General features: G+C 42.9%; 1 protein-coding gene across 5 annotated transcripts in view; it reads left to right on the top strand.

Annotated features, from left to right (window-relative positions):
* rbks (ribokinase) overlaps window positions 1–23,493 on the top strand; it is a 92,098-nt gene that overhangs the window by 55,047 nt on the left and 13,558 nt on the right. For 4 of the 5 annotated variants that reach the window (XM_029714087.1, XM_029714090.1, XM_029714086.1 and 1 more), the window contains one exon: window positions 16,621–16,712. The exons of the other annotated variant lie outside the window; for it this stretch is intronic. In XM_029714087.1, the coding sequence (XP_029569947.1) occupies window positions 16,621–16,712 (92 nt within the window). The remainder of the gene's footprint in view (window positions 1–16,620; window positions 16,713–23,493) is intronic. 5 annotated transcript variants of the gene reach the window in all.

The raw sequence follows: 23,493 nt of genomic DNA, 5'->3' as shown, positions 1-23,493 counted from the left end.
GTGGGTAGGTTTCTAAGGACGTATTGCCAGGACCGGCCCAGAGAATGGGCGAGATACGTGCCATGGGCAGAAATAGCCCAAAATTCTCTACGGCACTCATCTACCAACATGTCACCGTTCCAGTGCGTGTTGGGCTACCAGCCGGTCCTGGCTCCATGGCACCAGAGCCAGACCGAGGCTCCTGCGGTGGAGGATTGGGTGCAGCGCTCGAAGGACACATGGAGAGCCGTCAAGGACGCACTCACCAAGGCGAGTGGACGGCAAAAGAAGAGCGCTGACCAGCACCGCAGTGAGACCCCTGTGTTTGCACCGGGGGATCGAGTCTGGCTCTCGGCTAGAAACCTGCCCCTCCGCTTGCCCTGCCGGAAGCTGGGTCCGCAGTGTGTAGGGCCGTTTAAAGTCCTGAGGAGGATAAACGAGGTGTGTTACCGATTACAACTTCCATCTTACTACCGTATTAACCCCTCGTTTCATGTGTCTCTCCTCAGGCCGGTGGTGGCTGGTCCCATGCAGGAAGGTGAGGTGCCGGAGGTTCCTCCCCCCCCGCTGGACATTGGGGGGTCCCCGGCGTATAGGATACGCGCCATTCTGGACTCCAGACTTCGGGGGGGGGGCCTACAGTACCTCGTCGACTGGGAGGGGTACGGCGCGGAGGAGAGGTGCTGGGTACCCAGGAGGGACATTTTGGACCCCCCACTACTGAGGGAGTTCCACCGCCTTCATGGGGATCGCCCTGCACCTCGTCCTCCGGGTCGCCCTCGAGGTCGGTGGCGGCGCGCTGCGGGAGCCGCGCGTCAGGAGGGGGGTACTGTCACGAATCCCACCGAAGGTGGCTCCCCTGCCTGCTCGGGCGGCGCTCGGCGGTCGTCGTCACCGACCTACTAGCCGCCGCTGATCCTTTTTTCCTTTTCGTTTGGTATGTCTTATTGTTTGCACCTGTCCCTCATTTGGTTTATTGATTTTGGTTATTTAAGCCTGGTTAGCCCGCCCAGTGTTGTGCGGGATTATTTAGCGTCAGGTTGTGTTTTTTGTATTTGGATGTGCTGGCGATCTACTACTATTATCTTTTATGCATGCTATGCACCTGTTCTGGGCAATTTGCATTTTTTCCACGCCGGTTGTGTTGGCGTCGTTTGTGTTGTGTTTTATTTAATAAACACAAAGTTCCTTACCTCTGCTCTCTGCGCCTGACTCCTACCACCACTCCTAGCAACTACTGACACAAATACAATAGGTGTAGACCTTACAGTGAAATGCTTACTTACAAGCCCTTAACCAACAATGCAGTTCAAGAAATAGAGTTAATAAAATATTTACAAAATAAACCTAAAGTAAAAAATTAAAAAAAATCTATCAAAAAGTAACACAATGCATTTACATAACAATAACGAGGCTATATACAGGGGGTACTGGTACCAAGTCAATGTGTGGGGGTACAGGTTAGTCGATGTCACGCTGGTATAAATTATTCGGGAGACAGACGCAGGAATGCGTAATAGTTTTTTTTTAATGTACACAAATTACGGCGTGCCGTGTAAAGGCACGGGGACGAAGACCAAACAAACACTTAACAAAATACAGGGTTGAAACCCAAACAAAAGAGCAAGGAGTACCTTGAATAAATAACACTAGCGCACAATGATTAACACACGGGACGAGACCCGTAATCATCTGCGCAATCCACAAGGGCACGAAAGCCAAAACACACAGCACAGGTACTCACACGCACCAATGGACATAGTTACAATTATCGACCACCCAATGGAAACCAAAGGGTACATATATACAAATACAATCAGTGGGAATAGGGGCCAGGTGTGCGTAATGAAAGTTCCGGAGGGATCAGTGACAGTCGAGGTAATTTGTAAAGTGACTGTGCATAGATAATAAACAGCGAGTAGCAGCAGTGTAAAAACAAAGGGGGGGTTAATGTGGTCAATGGTCAATCCTTCACTCATGCTGCCAAACATACCCTCGTTAAACTGACCATCCTACCGATCCTCGACTTCGGCGTTGTCATCTATAAAATAGCCTCCAACACTACTCAACAAATTGGATGCAGTCTATCACAGTGCCATCCGTTTTGTCACCAAAGCCCCATACACTACCCACCACTGCGACCTGCACGCTCTCGTTGGTTGGCCCTCGCTTCATACTCGTCGCCAAACCCACTGGCTACAGGTTATCTACAAGTCTCTGCTAGGTAAAGCCCCGCCTGATCTCAGCTCACTGGTCACCATAGCAGCACCCACTCGTACGCGCTCCAGCAGGTATATCTCACTGGTCACCCCCAAAGCCAATTCCTCCTTTGGTCACCTTTCCTTCCAGTTCTCTGCTGCCAATGACTGGAACAAACTGCAAAAATCACTGAACCTGGAGACTCATATCTTCCTCACTAGCCTTAAGCACCAGCTGTCAGAGCAGCTCACAGATCACTGCACCTGTACATAGCCCATCTGTAAACAGCCCATCTATCTACCTCATCCCCATACTGTATTTATTTATTTATCTTGCTCCTTTGCACCCCAGTATCTCTACTTGCACATTCATCTTCTGCACATCTACCATTCCAGTGTTTAATTGCTATATTGTAATTACTTCGCCACCATGGCCTATGTATTGCCTTAACTCCCTTATCTTACCTTATTTGCACTCACTGTATATAGACTTTTTCTTTTTTTTCTACTGTATTATTGACTGTATGTTTTGTTTATTCCATGTGTAACTCTGTGTTGTTGTATGTGTCGAATTGCTATGCTTCATCTTGGCCAGGTCGCAGTTGCAAATGAGAACTTGTTCTCTACTAGCCTACCTGGTTAAATAAAGGTGAAAAAAAAAATGTAAATAGTCCGGGTGGCCATTTGATTAGTTGTTCAGCAGTCTTATGGCTTGGGGGTAGAAGCTGTTAAGGAGCCTTTTGGTCCTAGACTTGGCACTCCAGTACCGCTTGCCGTGCGGTAGTAGAGAGAACACTCTATGACTTGGGTGACCGGAGTCTTTGACAATTTTTTGGGCCCTCCTCTGACACCGCCTAGTATATAGGTCCTGGATGTCAGGAAGCTTGGCCCCAGTGATGTACTGGGCCGTACACACTACACTCTGTAGTGCCTTACGGTCAGATGCCGAGCAGTTGCCATACCAGGCGGTGATGCAACCGGTCAGGATGCTCTCGATGGTGTTGTCTTGTCTTGGTGTGTTTGTACCATGATAGTTTGTTGGTGATGTGGACACCAAGGAACTTGAATCTCTTGAACCGCTCCACTTAAATCACGTCGATGTTAATGGGGGCGTGTTCGGCCCTCCTTTTCCTATAGTCCACGATCAGCTCCTTTGTCTTGCTCACATTGAGAGAGAGAGGTTGTTGTCCTGGCACCACACTGCCAGGTTTCTGACCTCCATATAGGCTGTCTCATTGTTGTCGGTGATCAGGCCTACCACTGTTGTGTCGTCATCATACTTAATGATGGTGTTGGAGTTGTGCTTGACCACGCAGTCGTGGGTGAACACGGAGTACAGGAGGGAACTAAACACGCACAACTGAGGGGCCCCAGTGTTGAGGATCATTGTTGCAGATGTGTTGTTGCCTACCCTTACCACCTGGGGGTGGCCCGTCAGGAAATCCAGGATCCAGTTGCAGAGGGAGGTGTTTAGTCCCAGGGTCCTTAGCTTAGTGATGAGCTTCGTGGGCACTATGGTGTTGAACGCTGAGCTGTAGTCAATGAACAGCATTCTCACATAGGTGTTCCTTTTGTCCAGGTGGGAAAGGGCAGTGTTGAGTGAGATTGAAATTGCGTCATCTGTGGATCTGTTGGGGTGGTATGGAAATTGGAGTGGGTCTAGGGTTTCTGGCATGATGGTGTTTATGTAAGCCATGACCAGCCTTTCAAAGCACTTCATGGCTACCGACGTGAGTGCTACAGGGTGGTAATTATTTAAGCAGGTTACCTTCGCTTTCTTGGCCACAGGGACTTTGGTAGTCTGTTTGAAACATGTAGGTATTATAGACTCGGCCAGGGAGAGGTTGAAAATCCTTGCATGCTTTGAGTACACGTCCTGGTAATGTCACGGATGTCGTAGGAAGTGGACCAAGGTGCTGCGGGTTGAGTGCTAATTTTAACTTTATTAAGAACACTGACGAAACAAAACAAGAAAACAAACGGACGACAAACAGTAATGCAGGCTGTACACAGCTATGCACAAACAACCTCCCACAATTCCCATAACAAACACACCCCTAATTATAGGACCTTCAATCAGAGGCAACGAGAAACAGCTGCCTCCAATTGAAGGCCCCAATCCCAATAAACTAAACATAGAACTAAACACCCTAGACCAGACATAGAAATACACAACATAGAACTTAACCAAAAACCCCGGACTAATCTAAACAAACACCCCTCTACAAAACACATATACCAACAAACCCCGAACCACATAAAACAAACACCCCCTGACCAAACTATAATAACCCCTTTACTGGTCAGGATGTGACAGGTAATCCGTCTGGCCCCGCTGCTTTGTGAATGTTGACCTGTTTAAAGGTCTTGTTCACATCGGCTACGGAGAGCATGATCACACAGTCGTCCGGTACAGCTGGTGCTCTCATGCATGCTTCAGTGTTGCTTGCCTCGAAGCGAGCATAAAAGGCATTTAGCTCATCTGGTAGGCTCACATCACTGGGCAGCTCGCGGCTGGGTTTCCCTTTGTAGTCCGTAATAGTTTTCAAGCCCTGCCACATCTGACGAGCGTCAGAGCCGGTGTAGTAGGATTCAATCTTTGCCTGTTTGATGGTTCATCTGAGGGCATAGCAGTATGTTTTATAAGAGGTCAGATTTGCCAAATGGAGGGCGAGGGAGATCTTTGTATGTGTCTTTGTGTGTGGAATAAAGGTGGCCTAGAGTTTTTTTTCCTCTGGTTGCACTTGTGACATGCTGGTAGAAATTAGGTCAAATGAATTAAAGTTTTCCTGTATTAAAGTACCCGGCCACTAGGAGCGCCGCTTCTGGATAAGCATTTTCTTGTTTGCTTATGGCCTTATACAGCTCGTTGAGTGTGGTCTTAGTGCCAGCATCTGTTTGTGGGCTACGAATAATATAGATGATAACTCTCTTGGTAGATAGTGTGGTCTACAGCTTATCATGAGGTATTCTACCTCAGGTGAGCAATACCTCGAGACTTCTTTAATATTAGACATTAATATTAGACATCGCGCACCACAGTTATTTATGTAGCTACTCTGTCCTGCCGAAACACGGAGAAGCCAGCCAGTTCTATATTATCTGTGTTGTCGTTCAGCAAAGTCTCGATGAAACATAAGATATTACAGTTTTTAATGTCCCGTTGGTAGGATAGTCTTAATCGTTGTAACGGCTGTCGTTCAAATGAGACCAAGGTGCAGCGGAGGATGTGTTCATCTTCAGGAATTTATTAAAGAAAGAACACGTTACACAAAAACAAGAAACCGACAGCCAAACAGTCCTGTCAGGTGCAAACACTAAACAGAAACAATTACCCACAAAACCCAAAGGAAAAACATGCTCCTTATGTGTGACTCCCAATCAGCAACAACGAGCTTCAGCTGTGCCTGATTGGGAGCCACACACGGCCCAAAACAAAGAAATACAAACACATAGAGAAAGGAACATAGAACGCCCACCCAATGTAACACCCTGGCCTAACCAAAATAAAGAACAAAAAACCCCTCTCTATGGCCAGGGCGTTACAATCGTAGATCTTCCAGTTTGTTTTCCAATGATTGCATGTTGGCCAATAATACAGAGGGTAGTAGGGGTTTACCTACTTGTCGTCAAATTCTTACAAGACACCCCGCCCTCCTCCCCCTTTTTCTCCATCTTTTCTTCATGCTGATGACGGGATTTGGACCTTGTCTTGACAAAGCACTTCGTGTCGGACTCAAAATAGCACAGTTGGTTAGGATCCCGTAAAACGGCAGCCCTTTGTTGGTTGAAATGTAAATAGAACTCTTTGGTCATGCACACCAGTGGTGGGTTTGGAGTAGAAATGAGAATGCATGAGCAGAAAAGAACCCCATACCTACTGTAAAATATGATGGTTGATCTTTGATGTTAAGTGGCTATTTTGCTTCCACTGGTCCTGGCGCCCTGGCGCCCTTCCACTGGTCAACGGCGTCATACACTTTACCCAGTACTAGAATATTTTTGCCAAAAACCTGTCCACAATCGGATCTTCCAGCAAGATAATAACCCCAAGCATACATGAAAATCCACAAAGAAAGGGTTAATTGGCCACAAAATCAACATTTTGCAACAGCCATCTGTCTCCAGAATTGAAACCCATTGAAAACCTGTGGTTTGAATTGAAGAGGGCAGTCCATAAGCACAGATGAAGGATACCAAGGATCTGGAAGGATTCTGTATGGAGGAATGGTCTAAGATCCCTCCAACTCATAAAACATTTTAGAAAAAGGTCCAGTGCCGTTATCCTCAATGTGAGGTATTGAAAACAGGGGTGTCAATAATTTTGACCCCTACCTTTTTTAATTATTTTTTTATTACTTGTTAAAACCTGTTGAGGCTTGGGGGCAGTATTTTCACGGCCGGATAAAAAACGTACCCGATTTAAACTGGTTACTACTCTTACCCAGAAACGAGAATATGCATATAATTAGTAGATTTGGATAGAAAACACTCTAAAGCTTCTAAAACTGTTTGAATGGTGTCTGTGAGTATAACAGAACTCATATGGCAGTCAAAACCCTGAGACAAATCCTAACAGGAAGTGGAAATCTGATTTGTGGAATCACTTTCAAGCCTTTGCCTATGAAACACACCGTGAGTTAGGATTCATTTCCTAAGGCTTCCACTAGATGTCAACAGTCTTTACAAAGTGGTTTGAGTCTTCTCCTGTAAAAACTGACCGAACGAGAGGCCTGGAAAGTTTGTCATAGGGGGAGGGCTATTACTACTATGATGCGCATGGCCGTGGGTACTCTTTCGTTCCGAAACGTTTTGTAAGACAATGCAATCGTCCGCCTTGAATATTATTGAAGTTCTGATTGAAAAAGGCCCTAAAGATTTATGTTATACAACGTTTGACATGTTTGAACGAACGTAAATAAAAAAAATTGCACATTCGTGATGACAAGTCCCGTGCGCTTCGTACATTTTGAGTAGCCTTCGGAACGCGCTAACTTCTTCGAACAAAACAACATTTGTTGTGGACCTGGGATTCCTGGAAGTGCCTTCTGATGAAGATAATCAAAGGTAAGGGAATATTTACAATAGTATATTTGATTTTAGATGGTTCCAAGATGGCGCTAGTCTGTATCGCCTAGCCTATTTTTCTGAGCATAGTACCTCATTTATTGCAAAGTGTGATTTCCCAGTAAAGTTATTTTGAAATCTGGCAATGCGGTTGCATTCACGAGATGTTAATCTAAAGTTCTTTGAATGACAATATTATATTTTACCAATGTTTTCGAATAGTAATTTTGTAAATTGTAGCGCAGATTCACCGGCAGTTTTCTGAACATCACCGCCATTGTAAAATTCTGTTTTTGGATATAAATATGAACTTGATAGAACAAAAAATGCATGTATTGTCTAACATAATGTCCTAGGAGTGTCATCTGATGAAGATTGTCAAAGATTAGTGCATCATTTTAGCTGGTTTTCTGCTTTTGGTGACGCCTGTCTTTGCATTGAAAATAGCTGTGTGTAATGTTTTGTCAATGTACTGTCCTAACATAATCTAACTTTATGCTTTTGCCGTAAAGCCTCTTTGAAATCGGACAACGTGGTTGGATTAAGGAGATGTTTATCTTTCAAATGGTGTAAAATAGTTGATTGTTTGAGAAATTGAAATTATTAGATTTTTGCTATCTTGTCAAGCAATCCTGTTACCGGGATGAGAACGGGAAGGGGTCCCGTAGAGGTTAAACAAAATCTCTTTCTCTGAGCAATTGTATTAGTTTGAAATAATATAATTTCCCAAATGTTTTGAGCATACAATATACAGTTGAATTCGGAAGTTTACATACACTTAGGTTGGAGTCATTAAAACAAATTTTCCAACCACTCCACAAATTTCTTGTTAACAAACTATAGTTTTGCCAAGTCGGTGTTCATAAACTGAGCGGTGGTCCTTGGTAAATGCAGCTGCCACTGATTTCTCTGCGATATGTTATCGCCCTCAAAACTTAAAAGGGGTGCGTTACCTCGCTGAGTCTGTATCAGTCTTTATCTATGAGTGTGTGTTTCGCAAGCTGGGTGTGTGCATGCATGTGGCGTGTGTGTTTTTCAAGGTACAGTATACCACTTCATCAATAAACTTCCCCACCCAAAAGAATGGCAGCTCCAGGTAAATAAAGCACCACACCTCCAATGGGAATAACTAGGCGACGGAGCTCTATCATCATTAGCACCCCAGTCTATTATTGGACCGCATCGGTGTCTCACATCTGTGGAGTTGGGACATACGGGGACATCCGGCCCTGGTGTCGGGGCCCGTTATTAGTTACCACCATACACTTCCAAAGCATGTCTTAATGGGCTCTCGCCCACCTCATTGCCCACAGATGGGCAATCTGGGCAACCCAGATGGCATCGCGCGCCATCTCTGACGTACCACCTCTGATATCATATACCCTGGCATGGATTATCAACTCCCTCTGCCAAGGCGCTAATAGGCATCCCTGCGTGGAGAGAAAAGAGACAATTTGATGTGATAGCGACGATAGCAGCACAAGCAGATTACGTGAATGTCAGCCCCCGGAAGGGGTGCGGTGTCAATGGTTTGGCCTGGGGGCTAATGACGCGATTGGATCGTCAGGTGACGGGGCTCGCTGCTGCCAGGCCTACGCAAATGACACCTCGGGAGGTTTTCCTTAAGGATGAAAAAGAAACAGATTCGTAGAAATAACTCTCCAGGATTGAGGTACTGTACTGTTGCTTTTTCATGCTGTACACTTGGTGTTGCGTCACATAGAGTCACTGGAAGAATACTTCAAACTTTGAAATACTTTTTAAGATATTTGTTATATTATATGGTAAATGTATTTTTACTGTATATATATATACTGAACAAAAATATAAACGTAACATGCAACAATTTCAATGTTACAGTTCAAATAAGGAAATCAGTCAATTGAAATAAATAAATTAGGCCCTAATCTATGGACTTAACATGACTGGGCAGGGGCGCAGCCATGGGTGGGCCTGGAGAGGGCATGGTCCAACCCACTGGGGAGCCAGGCCCACCCACTGGGGAGCCAGGCCCAGCCAATCAGAGTGAGTTTTTCCCCACAAAAGGGCTTTATTACAGACAGAAATGCTCAAACGATCCCGCAGGTGAAGAAGCTGGATGTGGATTATGGTAGAGAAGTTAAATTCTCTGGCAACAGCTCTGGCAAACATTCCTGCAGTCAGCATGTGAAGTGCACGCTCCCTTATCTGTAGCATTCTGTTGTGTGACAAAACTGCACATTTGTGATTTGTTTCAGGAAACTAGGCGCATGTCGCGTGTCACTACTTCACAGGAGAGTCATTTGAACGTAAACTTTTCTTTTTAAATCAAAAAGCGTTTTTTGGCAGAACTGCCTTGTGGAACATGTGAACTTTCATGTGCCTTAATAACAAACTTGTATGCCATCTGTAAATACGAATAAAATTGTTAAATTACGAGCCTAGTTGGTTTAGCCACGGACAAAGACAGGAACATTCCCGCTAGCCACGATTGGCTGAGATGATGGATGGGCTGGATATGCCGAGAGATGAGTTTGGATTGGTCTGCCGTGTAGCACGCTTCTGTCTATAACATGAGCTGGTCAGTATGTGTAGGTAATCCTTTCTAATGTGGCTTTTTTGAAAGATGTGATGTAGTAGAACTGCAAAAGTGTTGCTCTCAACTTCTGAAGGACCACGTCTTGAAATCAGTGGAAGGCCCAGTGGAATTAGAGTATGATAGCTAAGGAGATGGAGAAAGGTCTGGCGTTTGATTGCAAATATGCAGGCTTTGGTATAAAACACCTGTCTCCGGATTACATCTTCAAGCTAAGGGCAACCATGGCATCCATGTATACGGGTAAGATAGTCTAGCTAGCAACATTTTCAGATATTACACGTTTCTAATTTTGTCAGAAACTAATTTTAATTTCAAGTTAGTGTACTGTTAGCTAGCTGGCTAACGTTAGCTGGCTTGCTCACTAGCTAACATTATGTGTATGATCTGTGTACTTTAGTAATATTATTTGTATGTCAGAGCCATTTACACTGCTAATTATAGCCTAATGTTAGCTAGCTAGCTAACATTGAACCTGGTTGGTTAGCTACCTGCAGATTTATGCAGGGTAGTAAAGTTATGAGTTGGGATTATGGTTCATTGTTTAGCTAGCTAGCTAGCTACATGTCTAAACAAAAGACTCCACTATGCAGTCACCATTTCAATAGCATTTTCATGATGTCACTGCAACAACTGTTGATAGACGTAGCTGGTAAATTCGCTCTGGCTATCTACTCCGAGAGCGCAGAATAACTAACGAATTTACGAACGCTCAACACCCGTTGAATATGGCCAGTTTCAGTCTCTACTTTTATCGAATGTATAAAAAAAAATACAATTTCAAACTTTGATACATAAGACCGAATCGAGCCGGTCCCTCACATTTTAGAGTGGCCTTTTATTGTCACCAGCACAAGGTTCACCTGTTTAATGATCATGCTGTTTAATCAGTTTCTTGATATGCCACATCTGTCAGGTGGATAGATTATCTTGGCAAAGGAGAAATGATCACTAAAAGGGATATAAATAAATGTGTGCACAAATTTGAGAGAAATACGCTTTTTTGTGCATATGGAACATTTCTGGGATCTTTTATTTCAGCTCATGAAACATGGCACCAACACTTTACATGTTTTTTCATATACTGAATTATTGATTTATTTTTTAGACTGTGTATAATTCTTCCCAACTAATGAATATGTTGTTTATTCTCCATCTCTTTCTTTCTATCCTTTCACTCTACCTCGTTAGCAAGGAGAGGGTAATTATTTGAACCTGTAAGTGGTAATGCGTCCATCCAAATCCCTCTTTCTCTCTCTCTCTCGCTCAGTCTCTTTCTCTCTCACTTTCTCCCTTTTCTGTCCCTCTTTCTTTTTGCTCTCTGTTCAAGAGGTAGCTTTGATATTTTCTCACCAGATGCAATTAGAGCCTCTTAAACACTCTCCAAACGCTCTCCGGTGACTCATCCATCTGTGTGTTTGTGCGAGACTGCTTGCCTCACCCTCTCTTGACCTTTTCCATATATCTCTCTCTTACTTTCTATCTCTCCTACTTGTTATTTCTCTCTTTCAGCCTCCTCCTCTCTTTACTTTTCTCCTTCTGCCTCTTCTAAACCCCTGCCTTTCTTTTTCTTTCTCTATCACTTTCTCCCTCCCTACATTTCTGTCTCTCATCCAGATAGTCCTCAAGAGAAAAACTTTGGTCTGTGTGTGTGTGTGCGCGCGCATGCATGCATACATAAACACACGCAAGTATATCGGAGGATGGCAATTATAAATGCAAGCAGCTCAGCCGACCTGACGGACCAAAAGACGTTGCGTCGAAAATGGGATCCTATTCCCTATATAGTGCACTACTTTTGACCAAGGCCCATAGGTAATAGGGTGCCATTTGGATCGTACAGTGCCATTTGGAACGCACACCTAGACTCACAACACCTCCAGACATGACTCAGATGTTACCACATCTGCCATAACAGATGTGGCTCTAACCTACTCTCGCTCTACAGTACTACACATCTACTACAGCTGTTCCCCAAAACACCTGGAGGGAAAAATGGTAGTGAGCTGACTGATGACTATTAGCTAATGTCTGAGTATTTTAACACCTATGTCTGGCAGTTGCATATAGCTTTGGGTCGAGTCATTGTGTTATTATGGTTATGACAGACTGTGACGTTAGCACTGGACTGCACTTCAGGGTTGGGGTCAATTCAGGAAGTAAAGTGAATTCAGGAAGTTAATTGAATTCGGTCAATTCGGGAAGTGAAATGTCAATGCCAATTTTCCTATTAGCTCTTCCATGCGCAATATTGGAATTGGAATTTAATTTTACTTCCTGATTTGATTTGTCTAGGTCCATTAATACCAGTATTTGTTACTATAGTGACCTTGATTTGTGTGAATTAAAATAGAATTGACCCCAACCCTGCTTTACTGGCAAGTGCAGTGGCCACATGTTTGTATGTGCAGTTTCCTGCACTGTAACTTATTCACCAGCATTGCTCTGGACTGGGGTTGAACCATCCTTCCTGGTCACGTGATCGATGTAAACATACACGGACATGTGGTGTCACCACAGATGGCAGATGGGCCTCAAGATAGGGCGGGGGGGGTAAGAGGAAGAGGGTGATAGCGCTGTCCTTACACCTCAACTGGCTGCGTCTCTTTAGTTTACACTGCATTAGATAGATATAAACAGAAAAAGAGAGAGAGAGAGAGATAGACGAAGGAAGAGTGACATGAGAGAGTGGGAGGAATTAGAGAACAAGTAGCCAGGGTACAGTATTTGAGAGAGAGATGAAGTCTAGAAAGAGGAGATACAATAAAGAGAGAGGGGGATAAAGACTGGTGGAGAGAATGAAGAAAAAGTGAGCTGAGAGAGTTTACAGAGAGAAGGATGAGGGTAAATTGAAACTAGCTGTGAAAGTGAAGGGGCAGATATTGAGAGAGCGAGAGGAAAGAGAGGGGTTTATTTGAAATGTATCATATCAGAAACCGCTTTTCTCTCTTGGAAAGTGGAAGGAAGGTGTGATCTGTATCATCCAAGCAGAGGTTGTGTAAGCTGAGTTTGACGTGTTGTCTGCGTGTGTGTACGCGTGTGTGTGACGCACTGTTTCCACTTTTACTCGAAAGAGGCCCTAGCATCCACCTCAGAGCGCCAGGTGGCCAAAGCCCTGCGCAAACCCACGCAGCTGCTCACTTACACATGCCCACACACACACACACACAATCACACACACACACAAAACAGGGTTTTATTTCACAGATGCAGGAATACACAATGGCTTTAGCTTAAATAAAATCTGAGATAAAATCAGTCAGAAGTTTACATACACTTAGGTTGGAGTCATTAAAACAAGTTTTTCAACCACTCCACAAATTTCTTATTAACAAACTATAGTTTTGGCAAGTTGGTTAGGACATCTACTTTGTTCATGACATAAGTCATTTTTCAAACAATTGTTTACAGAAAGATTATTTCACTTATAATTCACTGTATCACAATTCCAGTGGGTCAGAAGTTTACATACACTAAGTTGACTGTGCCTTTAAACAGCTTGGAAAATTCCATAAAATTATGTCATTGCTTTAGAAGCTTCTGATAGGCTAATTGACATCATTTGAGTCAATTGGATGTATACCTGTGGATGTATTTCAAGGCCTACCTTCAAACACAGTGCCTCTTTGCTTGACATCATGGAAAAATCAAAAGAAATCAGCCAAGACCTCAGAAAAAAAATGTAGACCTCCACAAGTCTGGTTCATCCTTGGGAGCAATTTCCAAACTCCTGAAGGTACCACGTTCATCTGTACAAACAATAGTATGCAAGTATAAACACCATGGGACCACGCAGCTGTCATACCGCTCAGGAAGGAGACGCATTCTGTCTCCTAGAGATGAACGTACTTTGGTGTGAAAAGTGCAAATCAATCCCAGAACAACAGCAAAGGACCTTGTGAAGATGCTGGAGGAAACAGGTACAAAAGTATCTATATCCACAGTAAAACAAGTCGTATATCGACATAACCTGAAAGGCCGCTCAGCAAGGAAGAAGCCACTGCTCTAAAACCGCCATAAAAAGCCAGACTACGGTTTGCAACTGCACATGGGGACAAAGATTGTACTTTTTGGAGAAATGTCCTCTGGTCTGATGAAACAAAAATAGAACTGTTTGGCCATAATGACCATCGTTATGTTTGGAGGAAAAAGGGGTACGCTTGCAAGCCGAAGAACACCATCCCGACCATGAAGCACGGGGGTGGCAGCATCATGTTGTGGGGGTGCTTTGCTGCAGGAGGGACTGGTGCACTTCACAAAATAGATGGCATCATGAGGTAGGAAAATGATGTAGATATATTGAAGCAACATCTCAAGACATCAGTCAGGAAGTTAAAGCTTGGTCGCAAATGGGTCTTCCAAATGGACAATGACCCCAAGCATACTTCCAAAGTTATGGCTTAAGGACAACACAGTCATGGTATTGGAGTGGCCATCACAAAGCCCTGACCTCAATCCAACAGAAAATTTGTGGGCAGAACTGAAAAAGCGTGTGCGAGCAAGGAGGCCTACAAACCTGACTCAGTTACACCAGCTCTGTCAGGAGGAATGGGCCAAAATGCACCCAACTTATTGTGGGAAGCTTGTGGAAGGCTACCCGAAACGTTTGACCCAAGTTAAACAATTTAAAGGCAATGCTACGAAATTCTAACGGAGTGCATGTAAACTTCTGACCCACTGGGAATGTGATAAAATAAATAAAAGCTGAAATAAATCATTCTCTCTATTATTATTCTGACATGTCACATTCTTAAAATAAATTGGTGATCCTAACTGACCTAAGACAAGGAATTTTTACTAGGATTAAATGTCAGGAATTGTGAAAAACTGAGTTTAAATGTATTTGGCTAAGGTGTATGTAAACTTCCGACTTCAACTGTATGTACATCCATACACACATACTTTTCATAGGGCTCATCCGTACATACACAGAATAACATGATGTTGGATAAAAACATGCAGGGTTAAGCTTCATAAATATGCACTGTGTACAGAGAGATACAACACATACAGTTCCATGAACATTTTTTGCCACCTTTCTGATTTTCTCTATTTTTGCATATTTTAGACACTGAATGTTATCAGATCTTCAACCTAATACTAGATAAAGGGAACCTGAGTGAACAAGTGACACAACATATTGATACTTTTGTCATGTATTTAATAAACAAAGTTATGCAACACCCAATGCCCCTGTGTGAAAAATGAATTGCCCCCTTTTTTGGCTCCCGAGTGGCGCAGCGTTCTAAGGCACTGCATCTCAGTGCAAGAGGTATCACTACAGTCCCTGGTTCGAATCCAGGCTGTATCACATCCGGCTGTCATTGGGAGTCCCATAGGGCGGCACACAATTGGCCCAGCGTCATCCGGGTTTGGCCGAGATAGGCCGTCATTTTAAATAAGCATTTGTTCTTAACTGACTTGCCTAGTTAAATAAAGGTTAAATATATTTTTTTAATTTAACACGCAATAACTGGTTGTGCCACCTTTAGCTGCAATGACTACAACCAAATGATTCCTGTAATTGTTGATCAGTCTCTCATATCCATTTGTGGGGTTTCAAGCATTTACAGCTCATTTCAGGTCCTACCACAACATCTCAGTCAGGTTTAGGTTATTCCAGAGCTTTAAATGTGTTGCTTTTCAGCATTCTGATGTAGACTTGCTGGTGTGTTTTGTATCATTGTCTTGCTGCATGATACAGCTGCACTTCAGCTTCATCTCACGGGTGGATTTAGAATTCTCTAATACAGAGCAGAATTCATGGTTCCTTCAATGATGGCAAGTCGTCCAGGTCGTGAGGCAGCAAAGCATCCCCAAACCATCACACTACCATCACCATGCTTGACCATTGGTATGCGGTTCTTACTGTGGAATGCAGTGTTTGGTTTCTCCCAGACATAACAGGACCCATGTTGCCCAAAAAGGTAACATTTTGAATCATCTGTCCATAGAGATTCTTTCAGGAGTCTTGATGATCATCCAGGTGCTTCTGTGCTTTTTGGCAAACTTGAGTTATATTTTTGGACAACATGGGTCCTGTTACGACCTGGACGACTTGCCATCATTGAAGGAACTATGAATTCTGCTCTGTATCAGAGCATTTAAAGGAGAATGTCTGTCCACCTGGTCAGTTTATGTCATGGAAAGAGCAGGTGTTTTGTACACTCAGTGTATATCTGAATGTATATATATGTATGTATGTATGTATGTATGTATGTATGTATATGTATATATATATATATATATATATATATATATATATATATATATATATATATATATATATATATATAGCTTTATACTTACTATTTAGTATGCTAAACTCAGATTGACACTAATTGTCACATAGGTTAGGAAATTTCCCTGCAGGAAATGCTTAACTTGTAGACTGATCGTAAAAGGGATTTTTTTTTTGTCGTTTTAGCAAACAGAAAAAATACGTACTGGTTCTCTGACTAGGTAACAGACAAAATATGTTTCCCAAAAGTCATAATTAAAAGATAAGTCTTTACCAGGTTGTAATCTTGTTATCTGAAGTCTTTACAACCAGGAAACCAGTTTCCAATGACCAAATTATGTCATTCTGATTTTGTCGTGTGTGTGGTAAGCTTTTTCTCTACCAACATATTTCCATAAACACCAGCTTTCTCTCATCCCATTTTATCTCACTCAGTCAATGAAATTGTTTGGTTGTTCCAGCACTCTGTAGTGGAATGGATTGCTCTCTGGTAGCATTTACCTGATATGTACTTTACCATTTGAGTGTGGTCAATTTAGATAGTTTCCTATGTCTTACAGTGAAGACCATTTTCAACCCAGCGCCAGCCATTCCAGACCTGGATCCCGAATTCTATAGAGCATCCGATGTGTTCTGCTGTAACGAATCAGAGGTGAGAAGATAGACAATATGAAGCAACACGCACACACACACACACACCTAATATATTTCAGCACCTATGTGCCTGAGGCGCTGTAGCAAGCACTGAAGCCTGCAGTTAAAAAAGAAGCCTAGCCCCCCCCCCCTTACTCCCTCTTTCACAACCATTTGATTGTATTCTCAGGTTTACGGCCCTGTACATCAATAGCATAGCAGCTGCCTCAGAAGTAAGTAACCCCTTCTGGCTTGAATAGAAAAGATGATTCCCTCCCTCCATTTACGGTAAAGGGTGTTATGGAGCCACCTTAGCCTCACACCTCCACTATCAGAGATGACAGATGGGGATTGGGATTGATGGGAAACATAGTTAGAAACAACAACAGGGCAGATATGTTAAAAGAGTGAGCCAGATTCACCCCTGGGGTAACACAGAGGTGAGTTTGCCCAGAAATGTCTCTTAGAGAGACTTTGATGTGGTCGGGGGCAGGGGGGCTTTCCAGGTGGGGACTTGAAAGCAAGAGTTGAAGATGGAGCCGACCGTCTGTCTTTTTCTCTTGTAAGTTTGAGTGTAAGACACACACACACACACACACTCATTGCTTTCACCCTCTCACCGCTGCTCATATTTCAGTCAAGGCAGTGAAATGTTTCACCCCCCAGAACACACAAATGCACCTAAACACACGGATCCTCTGGGCTTCTCTGATGAGTAAGAAGACAGACAGCTCTTTTTCTTATTTGGTAGCTGACCAGAACAAGGTGGCACCAGGGACTATGAGCACCGATAATATACTGTGGGTAGTTTATTTTTCAACTGTCAAGGTATTGTTGGCTTGGAAGCTTCATAGAGGATGAATTGAAAGCCTCCGTTTGTGTTTGGTGTCCTGACCCCCCACAGAGAAGTGAGCTAGCTGAGATCATTGTCTGGGCAGGTGTGGAGGGCTGACAGACAAGATGGACACCCACTCCTCATCTTAAACCCGTACCTTTTTGTGTGTGTAGTCTCCCAGTGCCATGCAGAACCTAGAGGGGAGTTGAAGGATGTCAAAGTGCAGACACTATTTGATCCACAGCTCACATAGCATGTTGACGTGTTTATAGTGATGGGACTAAGCACCGCTGTCCATTATGGACCTCACACTGACTAGCTGCTATATAAATCAAATTGTATTTGACACATGCTTGGTAAACAACAGGTGTAGACTAACAGTGAAATGGTTACTTACAGGCCCTTATTAATTATTTTAAACACTCAGAGATAGAATAATAGAAAGATAACACCAGTAATAGAGTTGCTGGATAGGTAGGGGAGAGTCAGGTAAGTAGCGCCAAAGGGTTTGTTGAGCCACCCCTTGTTTCTAGGAAACTATACACAAATGTGTCCCTATGCTTACCCGGTCCGTATGCTCAATTAACCCCATTCCCAGGATAAGTTGTGCCAAGAGAGCACTTTTTTTGACAAGCTATGTTTTCAAAATTGTTATGCTGACATGAATTCTGATTATTTCCAGGGATACATAACATCCTGAAATATATGTAGATTCTTTGTTAGAAAGAATCAAAGTTTCCATTAGCCGGTAAATGCCAGCTTTAAAAAAAAAAGAAAGGAAAAGCCGATAAATACAATTGTTTCTGGAAAATTGTCCAGGAGAAGAAAACAAATCCATTGCAAATGAATGCTTTTTATTCAATGATGGAAATACCAGTTGATATGCTCCAACTTCAAAGGCAAAAATACTTCATAGGCTAATAAATTCTGAAGCTGCTTGGAAATTAATGTGTGTTTCTATTTTTACTCACGCAAAAGACGCAAGGTCCTCATAAGAGACTTCAGCTAAGTGTACCCTGACAAGGCAAAATTGGTGAAGATTGTGTTGATTATCCCTGTTTCCAGTGTTCCTGCCGAAAGGGGATTCGTTCTCCAAAACTTAGTAAAGACGGCCTCAAGATTGTGCCTTCTTGAGGACAAAGTAACAAGGCTGATGCGCATCGCAAGCTACTCCAAGGAGTAGCTTTTTTTGACTTCCCAACAGCAGCGACTCACTTTGAACAGGCTAAGGTCCGCCGCAAACACAAGTAATTAGAGGCAAATTATTGTGTTCTTCAGGCCCAGTCCTAGCAATTCTTCTGCCACCCCTGTGTCCTGTATAGTTTAAAGATTTGGAATGGATTGATAGACTAGACTAGAATAATGATGTGTATCATGTGCAATTGATGTATTTCAGTTTAGCTTATTCAGTAGCACTTGGAAACAAAACATTGTTGACAAGTTTTCACAGCAGAGTTACAATGTTGGAATCACTAGGCAGCAAACTGCATATACAGTGGCAAGAAAAATTATGTGAACCCTTTGGAAATACCTGGATTTCTGCATAAATTGGTTATAAAATTTGATCTGATCTTTATCTAACTCACAACAACAGACAAACACAGTCTGCTTAAACTAATAACACACAAACAATTATATGTTTTCATGTCTTTATTGAACACACCGTGTAAACATTCACAGTGCAGGGGGGAAAAGTATGTGAGCCCTTGGATTTAATAACTGGTTAACCCTTCTTTGGCAGCAATAACCTCAACCAAATGTTTTCTGTAGTTGCGGATCAGACCTGCACAACGGTCAGGAGGAATTTTGGACCGTTCCTCTTTACAAAACTGTTTCAGTTTCAGCAATATTCTTGGGATGTCTGGTGTGAACTGCTCTCTTGAGGTCATGCCACAGCATCTCAATCAGGTTGAGGTCAGGACTCTGACTGGACCCACTCCAGAAGGCGTATTTTCTTCTGTTGATGCCATTCTGTTGTTGATTTACTTCTGTGTTTTGGGTCCTTGTCCTGTTGCATCACCCAACTTCTGTTGAGCTTCAATTGGCAGACAGATAGCCTAACAGTCTCCTGCAAAATGTCTTGATAAACTTGGGAATTAATTTTTCCGTTGATGATAGCAAGCTGTCCAGGCCCTGAGGCAGCAAAGCAGCCCCAAACCATGACGCTCCCTCCATCATCCTTTACAGTTGGGATGAGGTTTTGATGTTGGTGTGCTGTGCCATTTTTTCTCCAGACATAGTGTTGTGTGTTCCTTCCAAACAACTCAGCTGTAGTTTCGTCTGTCCACAAAATATTTTGCTAGTAGCGCTGTGGAACATCCAGGTGCACTTTTGCAAACTTCAGACGTGTAGCAATGTTTTTTTTGGACAACAGTGGCTTCTTCCGTGGTGTCCTCCCATGAACACCATTCTTGTTTAGTGTTTTACGTATCGTAGACTCATCAACAGAAATGTTAGCATGTTCCAGAGATTTCTGTAAGTCTTTAGCTGACACTCTAAGATTCTTCTTAACCTCTTTGAGCATTCTGCACTGTGCTCTTGCAGTCATCTTTGCAGGACGGCCACTCCTAGGGAGAGTAGCAACAGTGCTGAACTTTCTCCATTTATAGACAATTTGTCTTACCATGGACTGATGAACATCAATGCTTTTAGAGATACTTTTGTAACCCTTTCCAGCTTTATGCAAGTCAACAATTCTTAACCTTAGGTCTTCTGTGATCTCTTTTGTCCGAGGCATGGTTCACATCAGGCAATGCTTCTTGTGAATAGCAAACTCAAATTTTGTGAGTTTTTTTATAGGGCAAGGCAGCTCTAACCAATGTCTCATTGATTGGACTCCAGGTTAGCTGACTCCTGACTCCAATTAGCTTTTGGATAAGTCACTAGACTAGGGGTTCACATACTTTTTCCAACCAACACGGTTAATGGTTAAATGATGTATTCAATATAGACAAGAAAAATACAATAGTTTGTGTGTTATTATGTTTGTCTATTGCTGTGAGAGAGATGAAGATCAGTTCAAATTTGATGACCAATTTATGCAGAAATTCAGGTAATTCCAAAGGGTTCACATACTTTTTCTTGCCACTGTAGTAGGAAACAGAGTTGTTATCAACAAGCCACATATATCACACATGACGAGTCACAACCCCAAGAAAATTCAAATTATAATAAACAACATTAACATCATTCGGTATAACTGTAAAAAGTTTGATATCATTTGAGCTTTTGAAACAAGTGCTTTCATAAATGCACGGTGCAGGCCTCGTTTCACAGGAGCATCGTAAAATAAGCTATCTCTCAAGGAACCAACCTTAACAAATTTCATTTATTTACATATCGAATTTGATTGTCCAACATCAGTTTTATAATTTCTTTATTTTGTGGCCGCCTCGAGTGTCCTCTTTCTACTGCCGGGGTGCTGAATCGCAGCAGGAGTGGGGCGGGGCGGCCCGGTCATGGCTAGAAGGGATCCAGCTTTTTTTTTTAGCTAACCCTAACCCTTTTCCTAACCTTAACTAACTTCTCCTAACCTGTACGTTATTTCTTCTAACCTGCTGCTTAAGTTCTCATAACACATTACGAAAAGTCAAATCTGATGTTAATTTGACAAAAGCTGGATCCCGGTCCTGGTGTTCGTAGACAGCCATGTTTTGTTATTTATTAGGCCTAATTCAAATGTTCATGCCTAGGCTAAATTAAAGAGGCCTAGATTGTATTTGAAAACAGCAGTGTTTTGTTATTTATTAATTCATTCACATTTTCATAGAAATAGTGTATAGGACAGGTCGTTAAAGGATTAATCGTTAAAGGATTTCTCAGGAAAAAAAAATTAACGCTGCAGACAAATCCAAAAATAAAGTTTACTCTAGACAGTAAATAATACAATGCAAATACTTTTTTTGCTCTAAACCTTATAAAAACAGTCACATATTAAGACCTGCATGCAATAAATCAATTGTGTTGGTAAGAAAAATAATAAGTACTTTCTTACAAAACAATTTAATCACAACAATAAAACAAAGAGCTCTTTCACAACAACTGCTCTTCCCCATCATAAAACTATTCATAATCACAATGACATTTTTATTGTGTTTTATTACTGTGTAGGCGACTTGTTATTCTAGGCTAAATGTTTTTTCCTTTCTTTTAAATTATGTTCATTTATGATTTATAGCAGGGATGAAGACGCGACGGGCAATGTTTTGCTTTTCAATAAAACCTATCATGTTGGTATAAGAACATTGTTCTAATTTATTTTATTACAACTTCACAGACTAATTTGCACTTTCTATTTTGCACTTGTAACATAAAAGTAACATATAAAAATCCCCATAAAAATATGTCAATTCAAGCTAGAGATATCAGCTGCGTTTCAATCCACTGTATCCGCCTCTGTCGGACTTCTGCATCTGCGATGGCGGTAGCCGAGCTACAGCAGTGTTTGTCAGACAGAGACATCCCGAAAATTGGTCTTCTCGTGAAAATGTCTATAGTGTCCGAACAGTTTGGCCTACACTATTATGACCACTCTATGGAAAGGGAAGACGCTCACGAACTCAATGGTGTTCTTCGTTTTGCTTTTCGACGGGACCGTTTTGCTCTACGACGGGTTTCCTTCAGATGGGACTCGTCTGAAGGTCAGCCATAGAAACGAATGGAAGTATGGAGATAGTTGTGCCAACAACAATAACAGGTTAAATATGTGTCCAAAAAAGCTAAAATATTTCCTGACCTTTCTTATAAACTCAGCAAAAAAAGAAAAGTCCCTTTTTCAGGACCCTGTCTTTCAAAGATAATTTGTAAAAATCCAAATAACTTCACAGATCTTCATTGTAAAGGGTTTAAACACTGTTTCCCATGCTTGTTCAATGAACCATAAACAATTAATGAACATGCACCTGTGGAACGGTCATTAAGACACTAACAGCTTACAGACGGTAGGCAATTAAGGTCACAGTTATGAAAACTTAAGACACTAAAGAGGCCTTTCTACTGACTCTGAAAAACACCAAAAGAAAGATGCCCAGGGTCCCTGCTCATCTGCGTGAACATGCCTTAGGCATGCTGCAAGGAGGCATGAGGACTGCAGATGTGGCCAGGGCAATAAATTCCAATGTCCGTACTGTGAGACGCCTAAGACAGCGCTACAGGGAGACAGGACGGACAGCTGATCGGCCTCACAGTGGCAAACCACATGTAACAACACCTGCACAGGATCGGTACATCCGAACATCACACCTGCGGGACAGGTACAGGATGGCAACAACAACTGCCCGAGTTACACCAGGAACGCACAATCCCTCCATCAGTGCTCAGACTGTCCGCAATAGGCTGAGAGAGACTGGACTGAGGGCTTGTAGGCCTGTTATAAGGCAGGTCCTCAACAGACATCACCGGCAACAACGTCGCCTATGGGCACAAACCCACCGTTGCTGGACCAAACAGGACTGGCAAAAAGTGCTCTTCACTGACGAGTCACGGTTTTGTCTCACCAGGGGTGATGGTCGGATTCGCGTTTATCATCGAAGGAATGAGCGTTACACCGAGGCCTGTACTTTGGAGCGGGATCGATTTGGAGGTGGAGGGTCCGTCATGGTCTGGGGCGGTGTGTCACAGCATCATCGGAGTGAGCTTGTTGTCATTGCAGGCAATCTCAACACTGCGTTACAGGGAAGACATCCTCCTCCCTCATGTGGTACCCTTCCTGCAGGCTCATCCTGACATGACCCTCTAGCATGACAATGCCACCAGCCATACTGCTCGTTATGTGCGTGATTTCCTGCAAGACAGGAATGTCAGTGTTCTGCCATGGCCAGCGCAGAGTCCAGATCTCAATCCCATTGAGCACATCTGCGACCTGTTGGATCGGAGGGTGAGGGCTAGACCCATTCCCCCCAGAAATGTCCGGGAACTTGCAGGTGCCTTGTTGGAAAAGTGGGGTAACATCTCACAGCAAGAACTG

This window comes from Salmo trutta, chromosome 25 (genome assembly GCF_901001165.1).
Source record: "Salmo trutta chromosome 25, fSalTru1.1, whole genome shotgun sequence".
NCBI classification, from domain to species: domain Eukaryota; kingdom Metazoa; phylum Chordata; class Actinopteri; order Salmoniformes; family Salmonidae; genus Salmo; species Salmo trutta.
Note: the sequence above shows the minus strand (reverse complement) of the source record. Positions and strands in the feature narration are given on the sequence as shown.